Source organism: Paramisgurnus dabryanus, chromosome 11, assembly GCF_030506205.2.
Source record: "Paramisgurnus dabryanus chromosome 11, PD_genome_1.1, whole genome shotgun sequence".
NCBI lineage: Eukaryota > Metazoa > Chordata > Actinopteri > Cypriniformes > Cobitidae > Paramisgurnus > Paramisgurnus dabryanus.
Genome location: NC_133347.1, coordinates 18,824,858 through 18,847,936, shown reverse-complemented (window position 1 = coordinate 18,847,936; position 23,079 = coordinate 18,824,858). Strand labels below are relative to the sequence as shown.

At 37.4% G+C, this 23,079-nt stretch overlaps 1 protein-coding gene across 1 annotated transcript in view; it reads left to right on the top strand.

Moving 5' to 3' along the window:
- Positions 1–23,079, top strand: part of ipo11 (importin 11) — a 167,551-nt gene that overhangs the window by 91,075 nt on the left and 53,397 nt on the right. The window contains exons 21-23 of the mRNA XM_065247266.1: positions 2,249–2,364; positions 8,038–8,114; positions 21,886–21,965. Of these exons, the coding sequence (XP_065103338.1) occupies positions 2,249–2,364; positions 8,038–8,114; positions 21,886–21,965 (273 nt within the window). The remainder of the gene's footprint in view (positions 1–2,248; positions 2,365–8,037; positions 8,115–21,885; positions 21,966–23,079) is intronic.

Sequence of the window (23,079 nt, the reverse complement as noted above, 5' to 3'; positions counted from 1 at the left end):
ATCTCACCCGGGGGAGAGCGCGGATGCTCTCAAGCACGACCTCCTGCTCGGAGCCGTTGAATGAACTTGTGTACGCGCGGAGAGGCCGTGTGCTTGTAAGATTTCCTTATTGGAGAGTGAAGATGGCAGAATATTGCACCTGCCACTATTATGAATAGAAATGATGCTCTTTGTGTTTGACCGTATGATTGAATGAAACTCATTTCAGCTGAGAAGAGAATTTCAAAAAGCAGCATTCTCTTGAAAGCCTGTTATCATATTTTTTGAATACAAATGTTTGACTTTAGGTGTATTGTCAGGCTACTTTACACAGCATGTATTCAGTGTTTGTTTTTATGAAAAGATCAAGCTTGTTACATACAAGAAATAGTTCAACCAGTAGTGCAATTGAAATGAATTTTAATCATTTTGTTCCCAAATGCATATGCCGTTACCGTATATTTTATGAGAAAGAAACATTTGAAGAATCTTTATGGTAGTTTGTGGTGACCGTGGCCTGTCAAACTCCAATGAAAGAAAGTTTAATAAAGCAGTATACATTTACTAGAACAGTAGTTATCTAAATCTAGTTTGTGTGATGAACAAACTGTAATGATTTGTTCTTCCTAAACAATTTCACCTCTTAAATAAAAGAAAACATTAAACTTGCAGTACACTGTGCACTATTGTTGTTTTAGTTAGCTTTTTCGAGCTAGACAAACAAGGTCAAAATGAATTTCTGTTGTGTGTGAAGATTCTTTAGTTTTTCTAAGTCACAATAAAATGGAAGTAGCAATTGTCTAGCACAGAGGTCCTGGAGAGCCGCAGTCCTGCAGTTTTTAGCTCCAACGTTTTGATAAGGGGAGTAGATTTTGCGTTTTTGTCTGTCGGAAGGTTACGCATGACGTATGCAAAACTACCGCCCAAGTGTTTACAATTGTGGAGAAAGAGGACTGTTCTGATGTTGTTGTATGTGGAATGATGCTAATTAAGTTCTTTATGTCCGTTTATTTTTTTTAAATGGTCCGCAAATGTGCGTTTTTACATATGTGAAGTGTGACCTTTCTTTGTGGTCACCCAAATACACAAGGTTGCGCCGGCATGGCACACTGCTAGTGCAAGGCAAGACGTTGGGTTTCAAAATTGCTTATTTTATTTTTATTGTTGAAAATGATATTATCTCTTTCACCGCCAGCGTTTTTAAAAAAAAGTTTTTCATGATTTTCACAAAAGTTTAATGTCTTCCAGAAAATGTTCTTCTTCAAATATATGAACATACAATATACCAAATGAAAGAACAGACCCTCTGCTTTCAAACAAAAAAACGTTTCATCCTACCTTCAGTGGTTCTTTTGTAATCAGCTTTTAAATATGGCTAGGTTTCTGCAAAAACACCACATTTTGAGCAAAAAGCTGAGATAATTCCAGCTTGCCATAGGGCAATACTTCCGGGTTTAAAAAGTTGCGGAAGGGATAATAGCGGTATTGCGGAAAAACGGAAAAACTCGTAATTGGCGGGGAAGCGTTTTCTCTTGATTTATGAGATATCTCGTCAATGGCGGGGAAAGAGTTAAAAGCCGAGCCTATTGAGCTGTTTTTATTATTTGATATACTATAGCCTTTTTGAAAATGTGTTTTTTGTGTGTTTTATTATTGTTAAGTTTTTTTACAGTGTCATTTATATTGTAGTTATATTGTAGTCATTTTGCCATGGACTTGAAAATGTATTTTCTTGTTCGTATTTTAATGTTTTTTACATCTTGGCCAGGAGACTACAGATGAAAAATAGCCTTTTGGCTAATTCTGGCTTTTTTAACCATGTTTGTTCATGTGTTTAATGAAATTGCACTGTCCCCTTTTAAATAAACCATTAAATCAAATCAAACTCATTTCAAATGGTTTAGAGCCCTTTGAAGCCAAGTTGAAATTGCAATTTTAAACCGCGTTGAAACTGTAAACTGTTGGGGTCCAATAAAGTCTATTAAATTAAGAAAAATCCTAAAAAGTTTTCCTCAAAAAAACTGATTTCTTTCTCGACTAAACAAATTAATATATAAACTATTTGGATGACGTGAGGGTGAGTGAATTATCAGGATTTAATTTTTCTGCCACAGTGTAATATTCCTTTAAGTAGTGCTACAAAATAGCACACAGGTCACCATTTGAAATATTAAGACAACAAGTACATTTATTTGTCAAAGAACGATCATTTCATCATGTGTAAACATGCCAATGGGTATAAGTTAAAATCTTTTTTGTTTGGTTTCAGGGCCTGGGAGCAGAAAGCAAGAATTTGTATCCCTTCCTCTTACCTGTAATCCAGCTGAGCACAGATGTTTCACAGCCCCCTCATGTTTACCTGCTGGAAGATGGGCTAGAACTCTGGTACGTCTCTTAAAATGTATCAAAGCCAAATGTCTTTTTATTGTTAAACAGTACAGTGTTATATATTCACCACCAGCGAACTTCGAATGTTGTCGTTTGCGTGATCAATTATTGTGAATTATTCTTTGATTAGACCTTTTATGTAGTGCTTACACACATGCTCCTATAGCTACCGGCACACTTAACATGAACATTTTATAAAGACAAAACGAACTGTGCTAAACAGTCAGTCATGATCGCTGTAGATCAGCAGTCAATAATCAAATAATACCTACTAATAGCAGCACATCTAAAAAGTAAGAGACAAAACGTCTGAAAAGTCATTGCTTGCACAGGTTCTGCTCGATCCTCTGCACTAATATTCACTGGGTCTGACTCAGACTCAATCCGGTAAGGCAATATTGATGATGCCATTGTTTACAAGACACGAGAGCAAATGCAACCACTTGTAATTGTAATAAGCGTGATGTTTCCGGACAGCGTGTGGTTAGCAAATTGAGCACACTGAGCCAGCTAACCAATCTAAGCATATTGCATATTTCTGAGGAAGGGGCTTCATAGAACAAGAAACTCAAATATGTAAAAAATTATGTTTTTTTTTTTATGAAGCATGAATACGTTACAATGCAACCCATACACACAATCAAACCTTCAAAACAGCCATTTTACCATGACTTTACTACGTCTTCTGATGTAATGGTGTGTAAGATATGCTTGCATGGGAATGTCTTTACAATGAAACATTTTAATTTTGCTTTTGATGACTTGAAGTAGAAAGTGAGGGTAGAGCAGCAAACAAGTGCCAAGAATTTAACTAGCTATTTTAGGCCATGGGTTGTCAAGTTTGTTTTGCATTTAACACATTTTTATGTCGTTTTTGTCAACCTAAAAATATAGCTTTTTAAAAATGTATGCGATCACAATGAAAAATAAGATTCCCACCATATTAACTAACAACCGTTGTAATTTCATTTGTATTATTGAATAGATGCGTTGGCTTGACTATTAACTCTTTCCCCGCCATTGACGAGATATCTCGTCAATCTGCAATACCGCTTTTATCCGCAACTTGTAAAACCGGAAGTATTGCCCTAGGGCAAACAGCTGTATGTCCGTGTATGTTTTAAAGATCGCTCTGCATCTGATCTCTATCAAAAGTCCTTCAAAAAAATTTGCTCAAAATTTGGTGTTTTTGATGAAACCTACACATATTAGAGAGGTGATAAAAAACAGAACACATGAAGGTAGGATGAAACAGATTTTTTTGTTTGAAAGCAGAGGGTCTGTTCTTTTATTTCATATATTGTATGTTTATATATTTAAAAAGGAGCATTTTCTGGAAGGCATTAAACTTTTGTGAAAATCATGAAAAATGCTGGCGGTGAAGGAGTTAATCTAAATTATTATGTAGTAATAATAAAGATTGATTCGTTTTCCAGTCCACATGTTTGACTGGTGGTGCAGATGCTATGTTTTCTCTAGTGTCTCTAAAGGTGTTGCTGTATTTTTATATTCTCTCTGGATTTTATGTTCTTAAGAATCTGTTGTTTCTTCACATCTATACTGTCAATATAACATGGTCTCTGCATCCATTTGCTGTCACACATTTATTTGATCAGTGTGTGTACTGTATACATATCAGCAAGGTCCCATAGCTGAAATGTCAATGCTGTTTTGGTTTTATATCATCTCATACTTTTTGAATTTATTTACCTCCTCTACAGTCTGATAGACTGAGTCCAGTGTGATTCCATAGATGGAGACAGATCAAGTAGTTAATATTCATACAGCCTCACGTCTTTAATATTTTCATATTTAAAGTAAATTTTACATAAAACACACGACTTGAGGGGTTTCCTTATCGTTCAAGATTCAATGAGCAGCGGGGTCCGAAAGGCTGAAGGCACTGATTCTGTTGTACATTTTTCTAATTTAATATTTTTCCTGTACAGCATAACAATAAGCAAAACGTTGACTTGAAAAATAGCCTAAAATGAATTCTGGTGTTTAAGAAACCTAATGATTCATGTTCTCCCAGCACAATTTGAGAAAGTTTCTGAGAGCATCTCGTGCACTTTAGTGGAGGACAGTCTGACATTTTGTGCAAAGTGCTTCCATGGTCTATATCACAAAGAAACCTTGTGTTAAACATGACTTTGGAAATAGTGCAGATTAACACTTCTTTGGGTTACATTTTTCAAAATGTTCAATATCCAGATTTAAATTCAATATCTCCAATGTAGTCATAGCTGTATTTGAAATCATAATTGATGCACCCTGTTAGACGAAATGGTCGCTGTGAACAGGCCAATAGAAAGTTGTCAGGTTTAACCGCGTGTGACTCATGGCTTTATCGCCCATTTCTGCCCCTTAAGATAGCGCAGTGATGCAGTTGGTGAGGTCAGCAGAAACTAACCTTCCCCCAGCTTTTGTGTCGTTACGTACACCACGTGAGTTCAGCTCGGCAGATTACGGTGAACAGAAGAAGATATTTCCACATCTCTTCTTCATGCCAGCCTACTCTCTGTTGTTGTAAATGAAAGTCACATGTTGGACCCCTGATGATGCATGTGCCATTACTATAGCAACGGATGCAGATATGCCTGCACGAGTCTTGAATATCAGACATTATAAACAAATTTGCATTGTCTGACACATAAGCACAATGCTGCCTATACTGTAGGTATCAAAATAAGGTCTCTTAAGGTTTTTGGATGGGGAGAAACAGATTTTAAACATTTGTTTTATTGTGTAAAAGGAACATTAATTATAATTATATTAGTATAAACCATTTCTTTTTAATAAAAGTCTTATCAAAATTGAACAGGACATCAGGACAGAATGATAAAGGTCAAGCGTGTATTTCGTATGCCACTAGCTTCACCAAACAGAATTGCAAAAGTTGCATTTACACTGATTATACAAATGCAGATCTGCCGCACAAACAAAGCATTTGATCATGCATATAAAGCAGGGATACACAGCAGGACCTTATCATAATTAAAATCACACACATCACATTGAAACAGGCATGTCAGTGACATGACAAAAGATACGCGTGTCAGAAGTCAATCTGCTCATTATGCAAAGAATTCCTTGCATAAAGCAGAAGCCATGACAGTGGTATTAACACCCATGTGATCCCAGTTAATGGCTGTTTCTTTCTGTTCTGCCGCCTCACCCTGATGACCACTGACACTCTTAATGTTTAAAAAAATGGGTGTGACAGATTGCCTGTCCTGATGCGAATGATAGCATGAATCACAGCGCCCGTGGCTCTGAGGAACTCTGCCAGCCTATTTTTTTGAAGCGCTACTCTTTGTAAGTGCCCAGCCTCCCCACATTACACTTAACCGTGATGGCGTGCGATAAGACGCTGAGTCAGGAGAAATCTCGCGCTTTAATTAATTTGTCATCTTCAGCTCAGAGTTCCGATCGATATCGTTCAAGATATAAGCTCTGCTTTTTTGTCTATTTATATCTTTTTTGTGCGTTAATTTTTCATGTAGGGTTACTGCTCTCGTTCTCTTCCATCATTTCTTGGAAGAGGTTTATTTTTCTAGTTCAAAGCTTCAGAACGCTCAGTCTCAGTTTGATCTTTTCCATTGCTCATTTATCGGCCTCACTCGATCTGTTTTGTATCTAGACACGGAGAGTCATTTAGTACAATACAACGACTCGCACAATGACCTCTGTGAATCAAAAATAGCACCATCTCAACAAGTGTAGTGGCATCAGTCCATTTTGCGGAAGGCTTTTATGAAAGATTGTCTGTTTTGTTTAAAGATGGAAGCTAGCTGTTCTGTTTGAAAGCCACATTTTTATCAATTGGTGCCACTGTGGTGTTTCCATGGACACTAAAAGCATAGTTCTTTTATTGAAATATTACTATTATTTGTTTTGTTCATCTTTCGTGTCACAGTGACCATGCAATAAGGCTTACTGAGAAATAGCATTGCATATTTAATTCAAATTGTTGTTTTAAAAAGCCCGTATTAAGTTGCTAAAACAAATACACAAATATTTTGTGTATTTGGTGTAATGCAGTGTTCACATTGGTTAAAAAAATTGTTACAAAAAAATCACACCTTTTGTTGATTTGTACTAAGCTCATTGTTCTGAAAGCGCTGTGTGCTCCAATTGGCTAGCTATCGAGTGCATTGTGATTGGCCAAATACCTCAAGCGTGTGCCGGCAATGTGACACTCCTTGACATATTTGGAAGATCAGCTCTCAACAGGAGTTAACTCTTTCCCCGCCATTGACGAGATATCTCGTCAATTAAGAGAAAACGCTTCCCCGCCAATGACGAGATTTTCCGTCTTTCCGCAATACCGCTATTATTCCTTCCGCAACTTTTTAAACCCGGAAGTATTGCCCTATGGCAAGCGGCTGCATGTCCGTGTCTGTTTTAAAGATCGCTCTGAATGGGATCTCTATGAAAAGTCCGTCACAAAAATGGAATTATCTCTGCTTTTTGCTTAAAATGTGGTGTTTTTGCAGAAACCTACCCATATTCAAAAGCTGATTGCAAAAGAACCACTGAAGTTAGGATGAAACGTTTTTTTTTTTTTTGAAGCAGAGGGTCTGTTCTTTCATTTGGTATATTGCATGTTTATATATTTAAAGAAGAACATTTTCTGGAAGGCATTAAACTTTGGTGAAAATCATGAAAAACGCTGGCGCTGGCTGGCAACTTTTTTTAAAAACGCTGGCGGTGAAAGAGTTAATATCGCCTTTACTACCTTATCAATATAAGCCCAAATCTGATCCAGAAAATGCAGATGACCATCAATCAACTTTGCTGGCGCGGTTGAGCAGAACGTAACAGATTGGTAAGGATACTAAAACATATAACCATGTCTGCATTTGCGATCATAGAAACGACAAACAAAATGCGCAACTCTACACCGCTCAAAACTTGTGTTTGAATAGTCCATAGCAAATTTCTTCAATATAAAAACATAGGCAACTTTACATGATGTGAACCAGAAGTGGGTTGAATTATGATAATGTGCATCTGGACCACATCAACTGGTGTCTACAATGCTTGCATTATTTAAAGTACAAGATAATATACTTTAGTTGGAGATGATAGCTCGCGCCATCATTCACTGTAAAAAAATGCAACACAAAGTTAAAACAACTTGGTTTTGCAAGTCAATTCAACATACTATTTTAAGTTTTGGCTTAAAAGGTTGACATAACTTATAATATAACTATATTCTAGTTGAAATTGTTAAAAGTAACTTAAAGTAAATATGTGTTGATTTGGAAAAATGCTGAAATTTTTTTACAGTGTAGACTTTGGGATTTGTAACTTTGCAGATTGTTAACATTATGGCCGTTTCACATGGTACACGACTGTCTAGTTTATTTTCAATAGAAGATGTGCGGAAAGCGGTAAAATTGGGCGGTTACAGAGGTGGACGGAGTTGGTCCCCCCATGAGCTCGTGCACTCAAAATCCTGGCCCTTTTGTGGACACGGCTCTTTATGGCAGGCACTGTTGAAGATACATATTTGCAATAAATGCTGCACAAGATGCTTCCACTATACAAGAAAATCTGTAGCCGTGTTCTGTGTGAAACGCCTTTTACATACCATAAGAAGTGTAGAATACTGAAAAGGAAAATAGGGGCTCTTTAAATAATTTGGTTTATGTGCTTATGCAGGTTGGTGACATTGGAGAACAGCTCTGCCATCACCCCTGAGCTTCTTCGAGTCTTCCAGAATATGTCCGCCCTAATTGGTAAGTGATTTTTCTGTGAAATTTCTTTTCCTTTTTATGTCAAATCAAGCTGAAGGCTGTTTTAACTGTCAGCTGGACGTAAGTTCAATTGCAGTTTGGTTTTATTCATCCTTTCAATTAAATTTTGAGTTCTAAGCTGATCTCATTGCAGTGCTGCTCAGTCTTTTCTGACCAAATACCTTTGATCAAATCAGAATATCTAAGTACCACCTAGTTCTCTCGTTTCCTATTTTTATACTTTCTCTTTTTCTCTCTTACATTCACATACCTTGTGAAATTCCATATTCTGATTATCTTTAGTGTTTTTGTGTAAAAACTAGGGGTGTAACGGTTCTCGGTAAAAAAGTGAACCATGCGTGTTTAGACTGCGGTTCATCAACGCCTTTATAATGAATGTTTTGGTGAAGTACCATAGCAAAAACAGCCAAAGCTCCGCTAACCACTGCGCTTGAATGTAGAGAGAGAGATCACATGTGTCTCACATCCTATACAGGAGATTAGAGCTGACAAGTCACACAAATTCCTTATCTGTGGAAAGACGAGTAAATACACACATGGTAGTAGCGTTTGGAAAGGTTAACAGTGTAATTGTCAATGTTAAAGGGGACATATCATGAAAATCTGACTTTTTCCATTTTTAGGTGCTATATTTGGGTCTCCAGTGCTTCTATCAACCTAGAAAATGTGAAAAAAGATCAACCCAGTAATTTAGCTTTGGTAAACCATTCTCTACAAGAATGTAAAAAATAGGAAATTGAAATTTGGCTCCCTTTGTGATGTCAGAAGGGGATAATATCGCCCCTTACTCTGCATTTTAACTCTTTCCCCGCCATTGACGAGATATCTCGTCAATCAAGAGAAAACGCTTCCCCCGCCAATGACGAGTTTTTCCGTCTTTCCGTAATACCGCTATTATCCACTAGGTGGCGCCCTTCCGCAACTTTTTAAACCCGAAAGTATTGCCCTATGGAAAGCTGCTGCATGTCCGTGTCTGTTTTAAAGATCGCTCTGAATGGGATCTCTATGAAAAGTCCGTCACAAAAATGGAATTATCTCTGCTTTTTGCTCAAAATGTGGTGTTTTTGCAGAAACCTACCCATATTCAAAAGCTGATTACAAAAGAACCACTGAAGGTAGGATGAAACGTTTTTTTTTTTTTTTGCTTGAAAGCAGAGGGTCTGTTCTTTCATTTGGTATATTGTTTGTTTATATATTTGAAGAAGAACATTTTCTGGAAGACATTAAACTTTTGTGAAAATCATGAAAAACGCTGGCGCTGGTTGGCAACTTTTTTTAAAAAACGTGAAACGGTGAAAGAGTTAAAGGACACTCCCAAAAACAACACATTTTTGCTCACATCTACAAAGTGGCAACTTTAACATTTTATATGGTATTTTGAGCTAGAACTTCAGGTATGTACTCTGAGGACACCAAAGATTTATTTCACATCCTAAAAAGTTTTGTGAAATGTCCCCTTTAATATGCAAATTATGCTTTAGAGTTCAAGATCATTAAATACCTACATTGTGGAAATAGATGTTGAAGCTTTAGTCTTAAATCTAAAAGAGCTTCTGTCAGGCTGGTTATATTATTGATATTCTATGCAACAACACGCTCACACTTACTAATAATGGGGTAAATTAAACTGGGTGCTGAATCCCTCAATGTGAACAATGTCATGTAATGTGAGAAAGGGACAGCACTATATTATTGATAGCAATCTTAAAATTGAGTGCTGATTCAGTGTTTTTAGTCAAAGGCAGTTTTTTACATGATTGAACATCTAGTTTACTGCTTTGACAAACAGAATATGTTGCCTTTTGTCGATCAAGTGAGGTTTTTTTTGCGCTTCTGTGGGCAGAACATTGCATTCATTGACCGTAAACTTCATGACATGCAACAACTCAAAAACAAATGCATAACAAGTCACAAATCTTTGGAAAGCTGAGATTCTTGTGATTCGATTCTTTTAAGTTACAATCAAGGTACAATTAGTGTCCTTTGTAGGGGCGGTTCACATTTTGCGTCTAAATCCGCGTGGAAAACGTGGCCATCTGTTGGTTCTTGTCACATGACCTGCGGTGCGCTTGCGGCAACCTAGAAAGTTGAAATGTTTTTAACTCAATGCAGTGCTTACGGTCCTGGAAAAAACGAGCGCGTTGCTTCCAATATGAGCGCACATATTGTGCGCCTACATTTGAAAAAACAAACTTGAACGTGCAAAAGAAGCGAAATGTGAATCGCCCCTTAGTTATTTTTTTTTAGAATTTTACAGGAATACTATGTTTGTCATAAATTTGTGCTGTACCCAACGCCTGTTTACCACATTGCAGAAGAAAGAACGTGAACTTTCTATTTGAGTATTAGATCCATAAATCTTTATTAAAGTTATATCATAAATTGGAATTAAGTCACTTTTAACTGCTGGTACTACAGTTCCTACTGTACGATACTGTTTCTTTCCTTAAATGTTAATGTTTGCTTATGAATTCTTTAGTGATTAAGCTTTCCTGTAGATTAACTGGTGAGATATGACACTAGCAACGCCAAGGTCATAAGTTCAAATCCCAAGATTTGCACATACTGATGAAATGTACAATATAGCTGTACTGTACTGTATAATAGCTGTTTTTCTCCCATGTGGTTGTAATAGAATTAGATAATTGGCAGTTTGGTTAGCCCACTGTAATCAAGTATGCCTGCATCACTGCCTCCTATGAGAAATGTCACACGTAGGTATTTGCAAGAGAGACCTTTCACATTTTTCCATGTTCTAGCGTAAGGCCAGCACCTCACATGACCTCAGATGGAAAATCCATGCAAGCACCGGAGCCGAGGGATAGTGGAGGTCAGCGTGATGGAGAGGCGATAGGAGAAAGCATTTCATTAAAGCATCTGCCAACGCATTGAAATGCAAAGAGAGTAGACTGATTGAAGCGATTTTTCCATTTGCATGATCATTTCTTCTCTGCTCGCCTCTTTCAGGTGCTGGTAATATTAGCACAAGGGCCTGTTAAGACTCTGCCTCTTTCATTAATTCTTCAGGGAGCTAGTTATGTAAAAAGAAATGAAATTCATCTCCATCAAATGGAATGAGGGTGACCTCTGGCCAGGACCGAATCAGTAATCGTATAAGGATCTCGAAAGTACATTTACATTTATGCATTTGGCAGACAATTTTTTAAGGTTTGCATTTCTTTATCAATTCATGCATTCAATTCACTACATGCATTTATAATATTAGCTTCCAGGTGAATAGAAAATATAAAGAACAAAAATAATGATGTTTCTTTATGTAGGATCTATTTGAGTTGTACAAAGTACGGACTCTGTGCACAAGTTTGTCATACCATTCAATTTTATTTATATAACAATTTTAACAATTATTCATCGTACCTAAGCAGCAATTTTTCTTGAAATAAGAGTATAAACTTCCCAAGACAGAAAGTGATAATAATTAAAAAGTTTTAGATTGTTGCCGCCAGCCATAGCTCGGGCAAAGGCTCCACACCGTTCAGTCCGACTTTAGGACTCCTTGTCTGACTGGATTATGAAATCTCATCATCTGTTGTAACGGCCTACCTAGCAGCATTCGGCAGGGAAGCAGATCCCTCGCTGTTCTCCAAACAGCTCACTTTCCTCAACTCTCGGTGTTCACAGTCACTCACCTGCTGTGGTCTGGGATGAGAGGTGCCTGCCGCAGCCCTCCTGCCGGTTACACTGCTGATTCTTTTTGAGTCTGTGTGTGAGATGTTGATTTAGTGCGGTTCTGCAGTGGCTTCCTGTTACAGAGGATTAACTTGAATGATACGCGTAACCTAAACTGTCACAGTGCACTCTTAAAAATAATTGTTTCTAAAAGGTGCTTTGTCTGGCTGTATGGCGCCATTAAGAACCTTTAACATCCACAAAAGCTTTTTGTTGCACAAAAGGTTGTTTGTAATGGATAAAGGTTTTGCAAGACTATAAAAGATAAGAAATGGTTATTTCAGACCATTGTATTTTTCTGGAGAAATAAATATTATTCTTCGACTGCATCTCTATGTGGAACCCATTTTACCTAATTCTTTTTTTAAGAGTGTAGAGAAGACTTGCTTGAAGGGCTTACCACACTTCAATGTACAGTACTTAAAATGTTTTTTAAATATGAATAATTTTTGTAGGATATTACCACTTTAATTAGTGGATTTCATTTACATTACATTACATTTAGTTATCAAGCAGTGCTTTCCTAAGTGCTAGTGTCTTTACAATATTATTGCATGAGTCCATAATAAATAATTATAATAATAAAAAAGCGATACAATAATAGTTCTTTTAAAATGTACTTTGCATACATTTTTAATACATCTCCCTGGTTTTTGCTTGGCCATAGTTCTGGATATTGTAGTTTAATATTTGGTTAGCTATTTATCAATAGTGTACTGTAATAAATTGGTTCGTTGTTTGATTTACTACCTATTAATATTGGTAAAATGGCAACTGTACGTCAACACAATTTGATTTTAAAGATGCAATGTGGGAAGATCTCCTGACAGATATAGAAGATACATAACTTTATTATCAGTGGTGTATAAAGACCTTACATACTGAACTGTATTTTTAATTACCTCCGAATTAGCTGTTTTTATCTACATACACTGTCGAGACCACGGTATACTTTTTTCCGCGTCCGGCCCGCTCGTGCACATGCGTCAGCGCAGCTTTTAAAGTGTACTCATCGCGGCTACGCACTGATGGCTGCGTTCGACATGTACACAATATATTAAAATTATTACTCTACCAGGCCGTCAGGGCAGCACTGATTTGGTGACATTTACAGTACAGAATATTTTCACACGCATGCGCTGTTGTACGCGGACTGTACGCGCGGATTCAAATTTTGAGACTGCAGACCCTCCTGTTGACGAAAATGCGGACGACCCTATGCGGACGTCCCTAGTATACTTTTGGCTTTAGTCTCCTTACATAGAAGTCGTCGGCATGTTTTCTACAGTAGCCCAAAAAGGACAAACTGCTTTACAGAGCGTGTTACATCCCTGCATTGTCTCAGATGACGACATCTTTGTACTGTGGCAGCTACCGTAGCTTCTCTTTGCAAAATTAGGTTGGTTGCAGTTCGCCATCTCACCGCTAGATGCTGCTAAAAACACACAGTGAACCTTTAACTGTAGAGCGTTGCTTAAGCAGTGCAAATGTCATGGATTCAATCTACAGGGAACACACACACATACAGTACTGATAAAATGTAAACCTTGGATTTACTGCCAAATGCATGAATTGAAATGTTAATTAAATATTATATAAATATAAATAGTATGGCACAGTTGATGGGGTGGAGCTTATTTATGTGTACCATATATGCAGAGTTCCAGCAGATCAATGACTTTTCAGTGGCTCACATGGGGTTAGGGCTTATAATGGAAATGTTGACACTGGTCTTAATAATGTTTTCAGAAATGTGATGAACTTTTCTATTTGTGACTGCAGAGGTTCATTAGTGGTGTAAATACTCGTACCCCAGACGATGAGGTCACAACGCACAGTCCTGCATATACACAACGGAAATCCCATAATAAATAGACATGGGGGGCTGTGAGATTTGCCTTTTTAAATGCCAGATCATTCACGGCAGTTTTAATAACTCAAGGACATTTCTTACCAGTTGTGTGGTTTCAATAGCGTTGGTGTATTTTTCAAATGCCAGGTTGATGTTTGCTCACAACCATTTGCAGAAAAATCCTGCTTTTGCTAGAAACTCGTTTTTTTTTTTTGGTGAGTTATTTCAGTTTTACTGATAGACTTGATTGGTCTTGACAGCACTGGAAATGTCTTTCAGTCATATGATGATGGTTTTGTGTTGACCCCAGCACCAAGAGCCCACAGGTTGTTTTCTCAAACCAAATTTGGCCTCATAGATGTTCCTGCAAGCCCTCGACTGATTTGTTGGTGTGGAAATGGATGGTTTCCACGCTTTTAACTGTCAATTGTGCAGTCACACTTACTGATGTTTATTTCTTTATGGACAAGATATGATGGTCTTCCTGACACAGGAAACCTTTTAAGCATGCTGTTTGTCTGGGTTTCATCTTATCGAAGGATCTTCCATTTGTCTCTTCTGATGACTCTTGGTGAATCTCATGACATTTTTACTGAAAAAAGCTCTGGCTGCTCACGCTGTTAGCTGTGTCAGGGTCAAAAGCCTTTATCAAAGATCAGTGCCCATGAGAGTTAGACATTGAACATCGTCTGCATTTCATAAAAAACCTTCAGATGTAAAGAAAACCAATCCCGATTTGTTTCATGCACTGAACTTTTGGAAGCAGGGTTGTAGCTAGGGCTGTCACGGTTACGAAATTTGGCTGGCGATTAATTGCCTAATAAATTGTGACAATTATGCGATTAATTTTAGGACATTGACGGTTAATTGACTGTTTTATTGCTTTGACATTTAATTCTCAATTTATTAAAATTCTCAAATTTTTTTCATTAAATAATTTTCACATAAATATATCTTTCAATAACTGAAAATTCTTCATAAAAAATATACACAATAAAGTGTCTGAAAAATAACTTCAAATAAAAAGGAAATCAAAACAAACTGACTATACAAGAACAGGCCTTAAATAGTAGCCAGTCTGATAGGAGACATCTGATACAGTCTCTTTCCTGTTTATACAGGCGCTGCAGCTCCCCCTTGTGTTTTTAAAGAGATGTGCAATCATTGCGGTGATCTGAAATCATCACGATGAGGTCCAAAAATCGCGATGAGACGATAATTTAATCATTGTGACAGCCCTAGTTGTAGCTGATTTTTAAGGGAAAAAACAATAAAAGATGTGAACTTGTTACAAACTTTAATTTATTTTAAGCACTCAGCTTAATGCTGGCTGAATCAAAAGTTGATGTGTTTCCTGCCTGGGACTCCCAGCAGGTCTTGTGGAGCTTAATGGCCTTCTGCATTACAGTAATGACTAATGAATTAATAGAATACATGTGATTTGTGATTTGTCTTTGCTGTGTTTTATTTATATTCATAACAATGGAGCGCATAGCTAAAGGACTGTCTAATATCATACTGTTAAAAAACTGCTCCCAGCCACTTTGATGATAATGCAGAAAAAGTGACAATAATGTTCTTATTTCTTATTATCCTGCACAATTTAGCTTATTTTGAAAAGCATTTAACCTTTTTTATTTTAGCATTACTGTATATGCTTTGGGAAAAATGCTTAAGCGTGCTGCCAAGGTTACGTTCCAGACACACCGTTCATACATAATGATCTGTATTTACATAATTTTCGGTACAAAAGACGTTTTTGCACCCATGTGATGCTCTTTGCGAGGTACATCCAATTTTTGGCAACATGAAGGGAACATTATTGTCACTTTTTCGGAATTATCATCAAAGTGGCTGGTAGCAGTTATTTTAACAGTATGATATTAACATACTGTAATTGGCAAGATATTTTTCAGTAAGCTTGTTTTTTTTGCATACATTTGGCTATATATACCCAGACCTAATCTAGCAAATGCATAGTTTTTTGGGGAGGTTACATTGGAATGTGTTGGCAGGGATACTATTAGTAAAATGTTTTTGTTAATGCAGAACATTTTGTGTTTATTGCCTGAAGATATAGCATAATGGTTTTGTGACCTTATAGCTTTTCAAAATCATTTAATGACCAAAATCTGTTGAGGCTTTAGTTGGCTCTCGATATATTATTGGCTTTTTCAATTTAATGTCAGCATAAAGAAGATTGGTAGCTGTGTAGGAGATTTATAGAACTGTATTTATCGTTTTCACATCTCGGTGCATTAGCAATGCCCCTCACACATCTTTTCAGATGACAAGATGCTTTATTTTTTCTTTGCCTCTGGACACATTGAGTTTGGCCCTTTGCTGTCTGCACTTTCGAACAGTTCTAAAGACCCCGCGTTGCCTGCTGATTTCTTGTAGCAACAAACTATAGCTGAATATTAAAAAGAAATGATCATGGGAAAAAAATGAATATATTTGTTTTATTTCAACCATGACCAAGCTAGATCTTGAAACTAGTCTGCATTAAAAGTACACGTTTACTTTTTGGGGCTTTAGCTTATTCACCTTATCCCCCAGAGTTAGATAAGTCTAAGGGTTTCATGATTTAGATTTTAAATCGAAATCGATTGAAATTAAGTCACAACCTCGAACTTCGAATAAAAAAATGGGATCGTTGATGCTGCCACGCCCCCATGTCACGTCCGGTCGGCTTGTCAATCGGGGAAAATAAACCTCTCAGAGGTTCCTTTACAAACGGTCCAGCGGAACGCAATTTATATTTTAAGCACGAGGGATGTATTGCTACAACTCCTTGTAATGCATATCATAAACAGGATTACTACCTAGTGATCTGCCTTTGGACAGAGCGCAGGTCTCTCTGCACGTGCGTGAGAGTGAGAGAGGCGCCAAGATGCAGCGGGTTATATTTTAAACAAAAGGGATAGTTTGCCTCAGCTCGCAGGAAACGCATAAAACTGAACAAATACGTAAGGATTACTACTTTAGTTTATGTTTAGACTTCGGACAGATGCGAAAGCGCGTGCACGTGGGACAGAGAGAAGTGCAGCTGCTTATGACGCACCGGTATTATTTCAGATGCTAGGAGGAGTACAAGACACGCGCATTAAGTCCATGTGCGTGCAAGAAGGAATCCTCTCTCTACAATCTCTCTCGCGTAAGTAAAGCCCACAAACCCCCATGCGAGGAAAAGCACGCAATGTGCATTTTAATGTGAAACTATAATAATAATAATTATAATAATAATGAAGGCATATAATTTTTGTCTTTCAAAAAAAAAACGAGAATCAAATCGTGACCTTAGAATCGAAAATGTAATCAAATGGAGGATTTGGTGAATCGTGACACCCCTAGATAATCCATACCTTTTTTTATTGTTCATGCCATAACTCTGGTTGACACACCTACTGCTAGCCTAGCTTAGCATAAAGACTGGAAGTAAATGGCTCCAACTAGCATACTGCTCCCAATAAGTGACAAAACAAAGGCAGTTTCTGTAACGTGTAACGTGTTGGGGTCCATTAAAGTCCATTAAAATGAGAAAAATCCTGTAATGTTTTCCTTCAATAAAATATTTATTCTCGACTGAACAAAGAAAGACATTTTTTTTTTATGAACTAATCTTTTAAAAATCGGTATTACTAATCTGCTATGGTTGGCATCTGTATGATAAATTGCTTGTGCTTTTCCTCATTTGTTAGTCGCTTTGGATAAATGGGTCTTCTAAATGATTTAATGTAAATATATTCCCCTACCATTCCAGTTAGAGTTAAAAGTTTCTCAACCAGTTTCCTTAAGATTTAAATGGCTTCAAAGTTTTGAAGGTTCACACATAAAGATTTAAATGCTATTTAATTGGCGTTCGGGTTTCACATGCAGCCTACACAAAACTGACATGAGGTGAAAAGAGATTTGAAATAGCCTTATAGCAGCATGTTTAATCAGGTCTTAATGGACTGGTCATTGTATTCTCAGAGGGATCGGGTTTAGTCAAAGCAGGATTAACTCATAACTCACACTTGGCTGCCTTAGTGTGAGAATTCCCAGCTAATTATGCTTAAACACGGATTTGAACGCCGGCTCCACAAATATTAATTTTACAGTTCCCTATGGCACTACTAATAGATTTTTAAAACAATGTATCACGTTTTTTTTGTGTGTGTGATCCTCCACGGTATTTTTGCATAAACTATAGTAAGAACAGCGAGTGGAGGTATTTCGATCCTTATATGGTTTTGTTTTGATTTATTTGAGATCTTTTGTTAGAGACTCATTGACGTCAATTGATGTAAATAGCAATGTCAGTCACTCCTCTTACATGAAGTATACCAGCACATACATCAAATCGGATCTGTTTTTTTTTCTTGTGGCTTGAATATTCATCTAATTAGGAATAAGCATGTTTCTAAGTATGAACCTCTCCATGTCTCATTCTGTCCATCACTCCAAATTATCTATCCGTACAAAAACATACTCGTGACGCACTTCTTTGTGCTATTGAGGCTGAGTGAAGGTGTCGTTCAACTGATGACATAAATATTCACAAGGCTCACGAGACGACTGAAATGAAATTGTTTCGTATCTCATCATCGTTAGCTCTCTGCGAATCGCGGATAAGTAGCACAAGGGAATCTCGAGCGACAACCATTTCATTTATTTGTTGTAAAATGAAAACAGTTTTAATAATGTTGAAGTGATTTAAACTCAGGGCGGTCAGCGGACAGCGTTTTCATGATGGGAAGGTGTACTTTTATAGGTGAAACTGACCACTTGAACCTCTTGGGCAAATAAAGACTGGTATTAGTATTGGGAGTGTAGCCTATAAAGGCATTTCTTTTTTCCAAACAGGCACTTGACCTTGTGTATTCGGTGATTTATGTGTTTTCTGTCCATCCGACTGTCAAAAGAGCTTGTGATGTGTTTAAACTTAACCAGCTCTGCTCAGAAAAGCTTTTTATGTTTAGATTATCAACTGGAGATCAGCAAAAATGGTGTTGTGTGTCACCGAAGCGTTGCGCTGAATGGGGACCTTCTTGACCTTTGGAAAGTAAAAAAAAAAGTGCTGCCGTTTCAGGCACAATTGAAGCTGTGATTCTGCCATCTCTCATTACTGTTAACAGTGCAGGGCTCATCCCCACACTAAAGCCCTTGAAATTCTCCCCAAATCCTGTTCAGCCTTTGAGACATTTGCACCATTTTCTAGCCAAGGTCACCGCAGCTACGTGCAAGGTCGTCACTAAAGGGAAGCGGGGACAGTTGGCCTTCAGTGTTCTGTTTCTTACAGTGAATATAGGGGCCTTTCACACAAAGGACTATTACTATAAAAATAACGTTTTATCGTCCTAAATTGTGAGAATAGCAGAGTCAGCACCACAACTATAAAGATTCAGAGGTACAATATCATTGGGGTGACTCAGCTTGAAAAACAATAAAACATTGACAGGCAATCAAAATCTATTTAAAGGGGTTATGTCTTTTTTCAAGATGTCAAATTAATCTTTGGTGTTCCTAGAGTACATAAGTAAAGTTTTCGTACAAAATACCATATAGATAATTTATTATAACATAACGTTGCCACTTTTTAGGTGTGAGCAAAAACGTGCCGTTTTGGGTATGTCCTTTAAAATGCAAATCTGCACTAAATGGCAGTGCCGTGGTTGGATAGTGCAGATTAAGGGGTGGTATTATCCCCTTCTGACATCACAGGGGGAGCCAAATTTCAATTACCTATGTTATTTTCTGTAAAGTTGGGCATTTTAACATCTGTGGGTCTTGTTGACTCCCTTTTAGAGCCAGGGTCTAGCGGCCAGTCGATTAACTGCAGTTTAAGTCACTTCCGTATTGGCTTCATCATAAGGTTGCCCTTCGGTTTAGCGATTTGCAAAGTTACAAATACCAAAGTCTATGATAATGAAAGTTATCTACACCCTGTCTGTATTGCTTTGGTAGCTGAAATTTCAAATAGGGCAAGGAGCGTAACATTTCCTTCACACCCTTTGGTGTGAACAGCCCTCCTAAAAGTCCACTGAAGCTTGTGTGCAGCGATTTTGCAACGATATCTGTCTTAGTTAACAGAAAAAAAGGCCACAGTTTAATTCAAGCTTAATAAGATCAGACACACCATCTAATTGAAAGTACTGCATTTAAAGTGATTATTGGATTCCATAGCAACTATAGTAATAAATAGCGAGATAAGTGCTAGATGAGTGACTAGCTCCTTGATTGCAGCTGCTCCGTGGAAAACTTATTAATTATTCCTTGTTGTGCCAATGTACAGTGTATGGACGTAATGGTTGGTGTAATTTTCAAAAGATTATTATCTCTCAAAGCACAGCTAGCTGTCTTGCAACCTTGATTTATACGCTTCACTACCCCTCCCAAAGAGAATCATTACAACTATGGTAGGGGAATCTATTCCCTGATGCATAGTTTGTTGTGAAATGATTCTTGATTGAACAAAAAAAATCATCAGTTTAATTTTAAGTTAATTATAAACCATTTTTCTCATTAATTAAAGAAGCATACACTGAACATTGCAAGTAAGTACTACCCGGCACGCACCTGATACTAGATTATTATATCTGTTGTTTTGGAATTTGGAATTGAATTTATATATATATAAATTAGTGCCATATTGAATATATATATATGGACCAGCAAAGGACCAGCAAAATTTTCTCATTCATCCTTCCTTCAATTATGTGAAATTTGCCAGTACCATTTGCTGAAAAGCACCCCCACACCATGATGTCCTCACCTCCAAACTTCACTGTTGGTATGGTGTTTTTAGGGTGATGTGCAATGCCACTTCTCCTCCATGGTGTGTATTATGGCATCCAAACTATTTTGCTCTCATTTGACCACGCTATATTCTCCCAGTATTTCACTGGCTTTTCCAAATGTTGTGCAGCAAACTTTAAATGAGCTTCAACATGCTTTTCTTTCAGCGCTGGAGTTGCGTGGTGAGCGTGCCTACAGGCCATGGCGGTGGAGTGCATTACTTACTGTTTTCTTTGAGCCAACAGTGCCTGCTAATTGCAAGTCTTTTTGAAGCTCTCCACAAGTGGTCCATGGCTCTTGGACAACTCTTTTGATTATTATTTTCACTCCTCTGTCAGAAATCTTGCGAGGAGCACCTGGCTGAGGCAAATTTATGGTGCAATGATTGTCTTTCCGCTTCCGTATTATGGCCCCAGCAGTGCTCACTTGAACATTCAGAAGCTTAGAAATGCACCTAGAACCAATGCCATTATTATGTTTTGCATCAGTTAGGTTGCGAAGGTCTTGAGACATCTGTTTGCTTTTACCCAACAAGAGATGTGTCTTGTGTGACTCTTTGGCAATGAGACCTTTTTGTAGGCCATCAGTTGGGACTGAACCAGCTGATATTCATTTTGCACTGACAAGGGGGCTGGATTGCTTTTTAATTACTGATAGTTTCTTGGCTTGCCCTGTTGCATCTCCCTTTCTTTCATGTGTTCAATACTTTTTCCCCTGTGTCATTTTACATTATTACACATAACTTTACTTAATTTCTAAAATTATTTGTTTGGGGGTTTTTATATGTATGGATTACTTGGGTTATAAATAACATCTGGTGAAAATTTTGTGTCAATAGCACCTTTGGAAATTTATGGGAAAATGGTGATGTGTTCGATACTTATTTCATTCTCTATATATTTTTATACAGACGTATAATAATACGTGGTATAATAGTAAGTAAAATGTCAATCAAAATAAAAGGTAAGATAATTAGTTTTTGGTCAGCTGAAGAACGGAAGTCATAGAATTTCGTCACCCTCTTGCCATCCCAGATGTGTGAGTGAATTTAAGTGAACTTGAATCAAAATGAAATTGAATTGTGAGATAAACACAACAGTTCTACACTTAGTTTAGTTTTGAACCATTGGCACTACGGTAAACATGATTCAGACAATCCAAAAGTGGAAATAATGTTTACTGCTGCAGTTCTCTACATTCTGGCTTGATTTTTTTTTTATCTCCAGCACCCAGAGTTCTTTATGAGTCAAGAGTGTCTGTGTTTGAAGATGTCTGGACTTATGTATGAGAAGTAGTGATTTTTCCACATTACCACAGAGAGCTGCTGTTTACCCTGACATCATGTTGTCCCCTGACTGTCACTTCTCTCTCAGTGATATTGTGCTGTCATAGTGCTTCAACCCAGAATCTTTTTTGGTTTCTGTATTTCAGAACTGAGCTCGGAGAATGTGAGAACCTGCTTTCAGATCATCAATGCCTACATTTATCTCTCACCTACAGATTTTCTACAGGTAGGTTTGGCGAAAAGAAATTTCAAAAAGATGGCAATTATGGTATTAATGAAGTTTGATGTCATCTTACATCCATTTTTTAGAGAGATTAATGTGGCGGAAATTTGAAAAGATTATTATGCAAGATTTTAATTTTGAATATACCGGATGACCAAGGTTAATGTGTAACTTTTACAAGGTCAGTCCTGTTATGCAGTCACTTTTGAAACTGTATTCAAAGTATGAAATATAAAAATATATGTATTTGGTATCCCCAGAATGTGTCTGTAAAGTTTCAGCTGAAAACACAATACAGATCTTTCATTATATGATGTTGAACATGGCCATTTGTGGGTGCAATGAAAAAAGCGCTTTGTGTTTATCTCTATTTAAATGCAAAGAAAACTTCTGTTCCCCTCCCCGTATGCAAATTAGGGGGTACATGGGCTTTGGACTAAATCAAAACATGTGTCTCTGTCAGAAGGTTGAACTACACAATCATTAAGCCCAATTTATAGTTGTGCGTTAGCTCTACGCCGTAGCTACTTTGTAGGTTATCCGTAGCCTGTGCGTAGCTCTGCGAACTGCGTCATAGGGGTGTCACAATTAATCGATTGTGCGATGCATCGCGATGCGGGGGTGGACGATTCTGCATCGATGCAGTAATAACCCATAATCGATTATAGCCTGCTTACATCATTCGTCGCGTACAGGTATGTGGCGGTAGAAAAAATGGCAGAGGGTTGTGAGAAACGAGTGATAAAAAATGCACCGGGTATTTTAAAAGCCGATGTCTGGGCTCATTTCGGCTTCTATGAACATGCTGGTAAGCACGAACTGGCACACACCCGAAATGACCGGAGCCCGACATAATGCAGCCCGAATCCGAACGTACATTTAGATTGACAGCTTTTTAAAAGCCCGAACCCGTTTACAGCACGACATTATTTAAATGTGCGCACACACACAGCTTTTGTAAAGAATGAGAAATTTACACAGGTTTTAACATTATTTATTCATTACTAATTATCTACACGCAAAGTTGAAGTTGAAACAAAGAAATAAAATAAGTCATCTGTAACATTGTAACATCTCATTCTAAATATGCCTATGCAATACACTATAAATAGGCCAA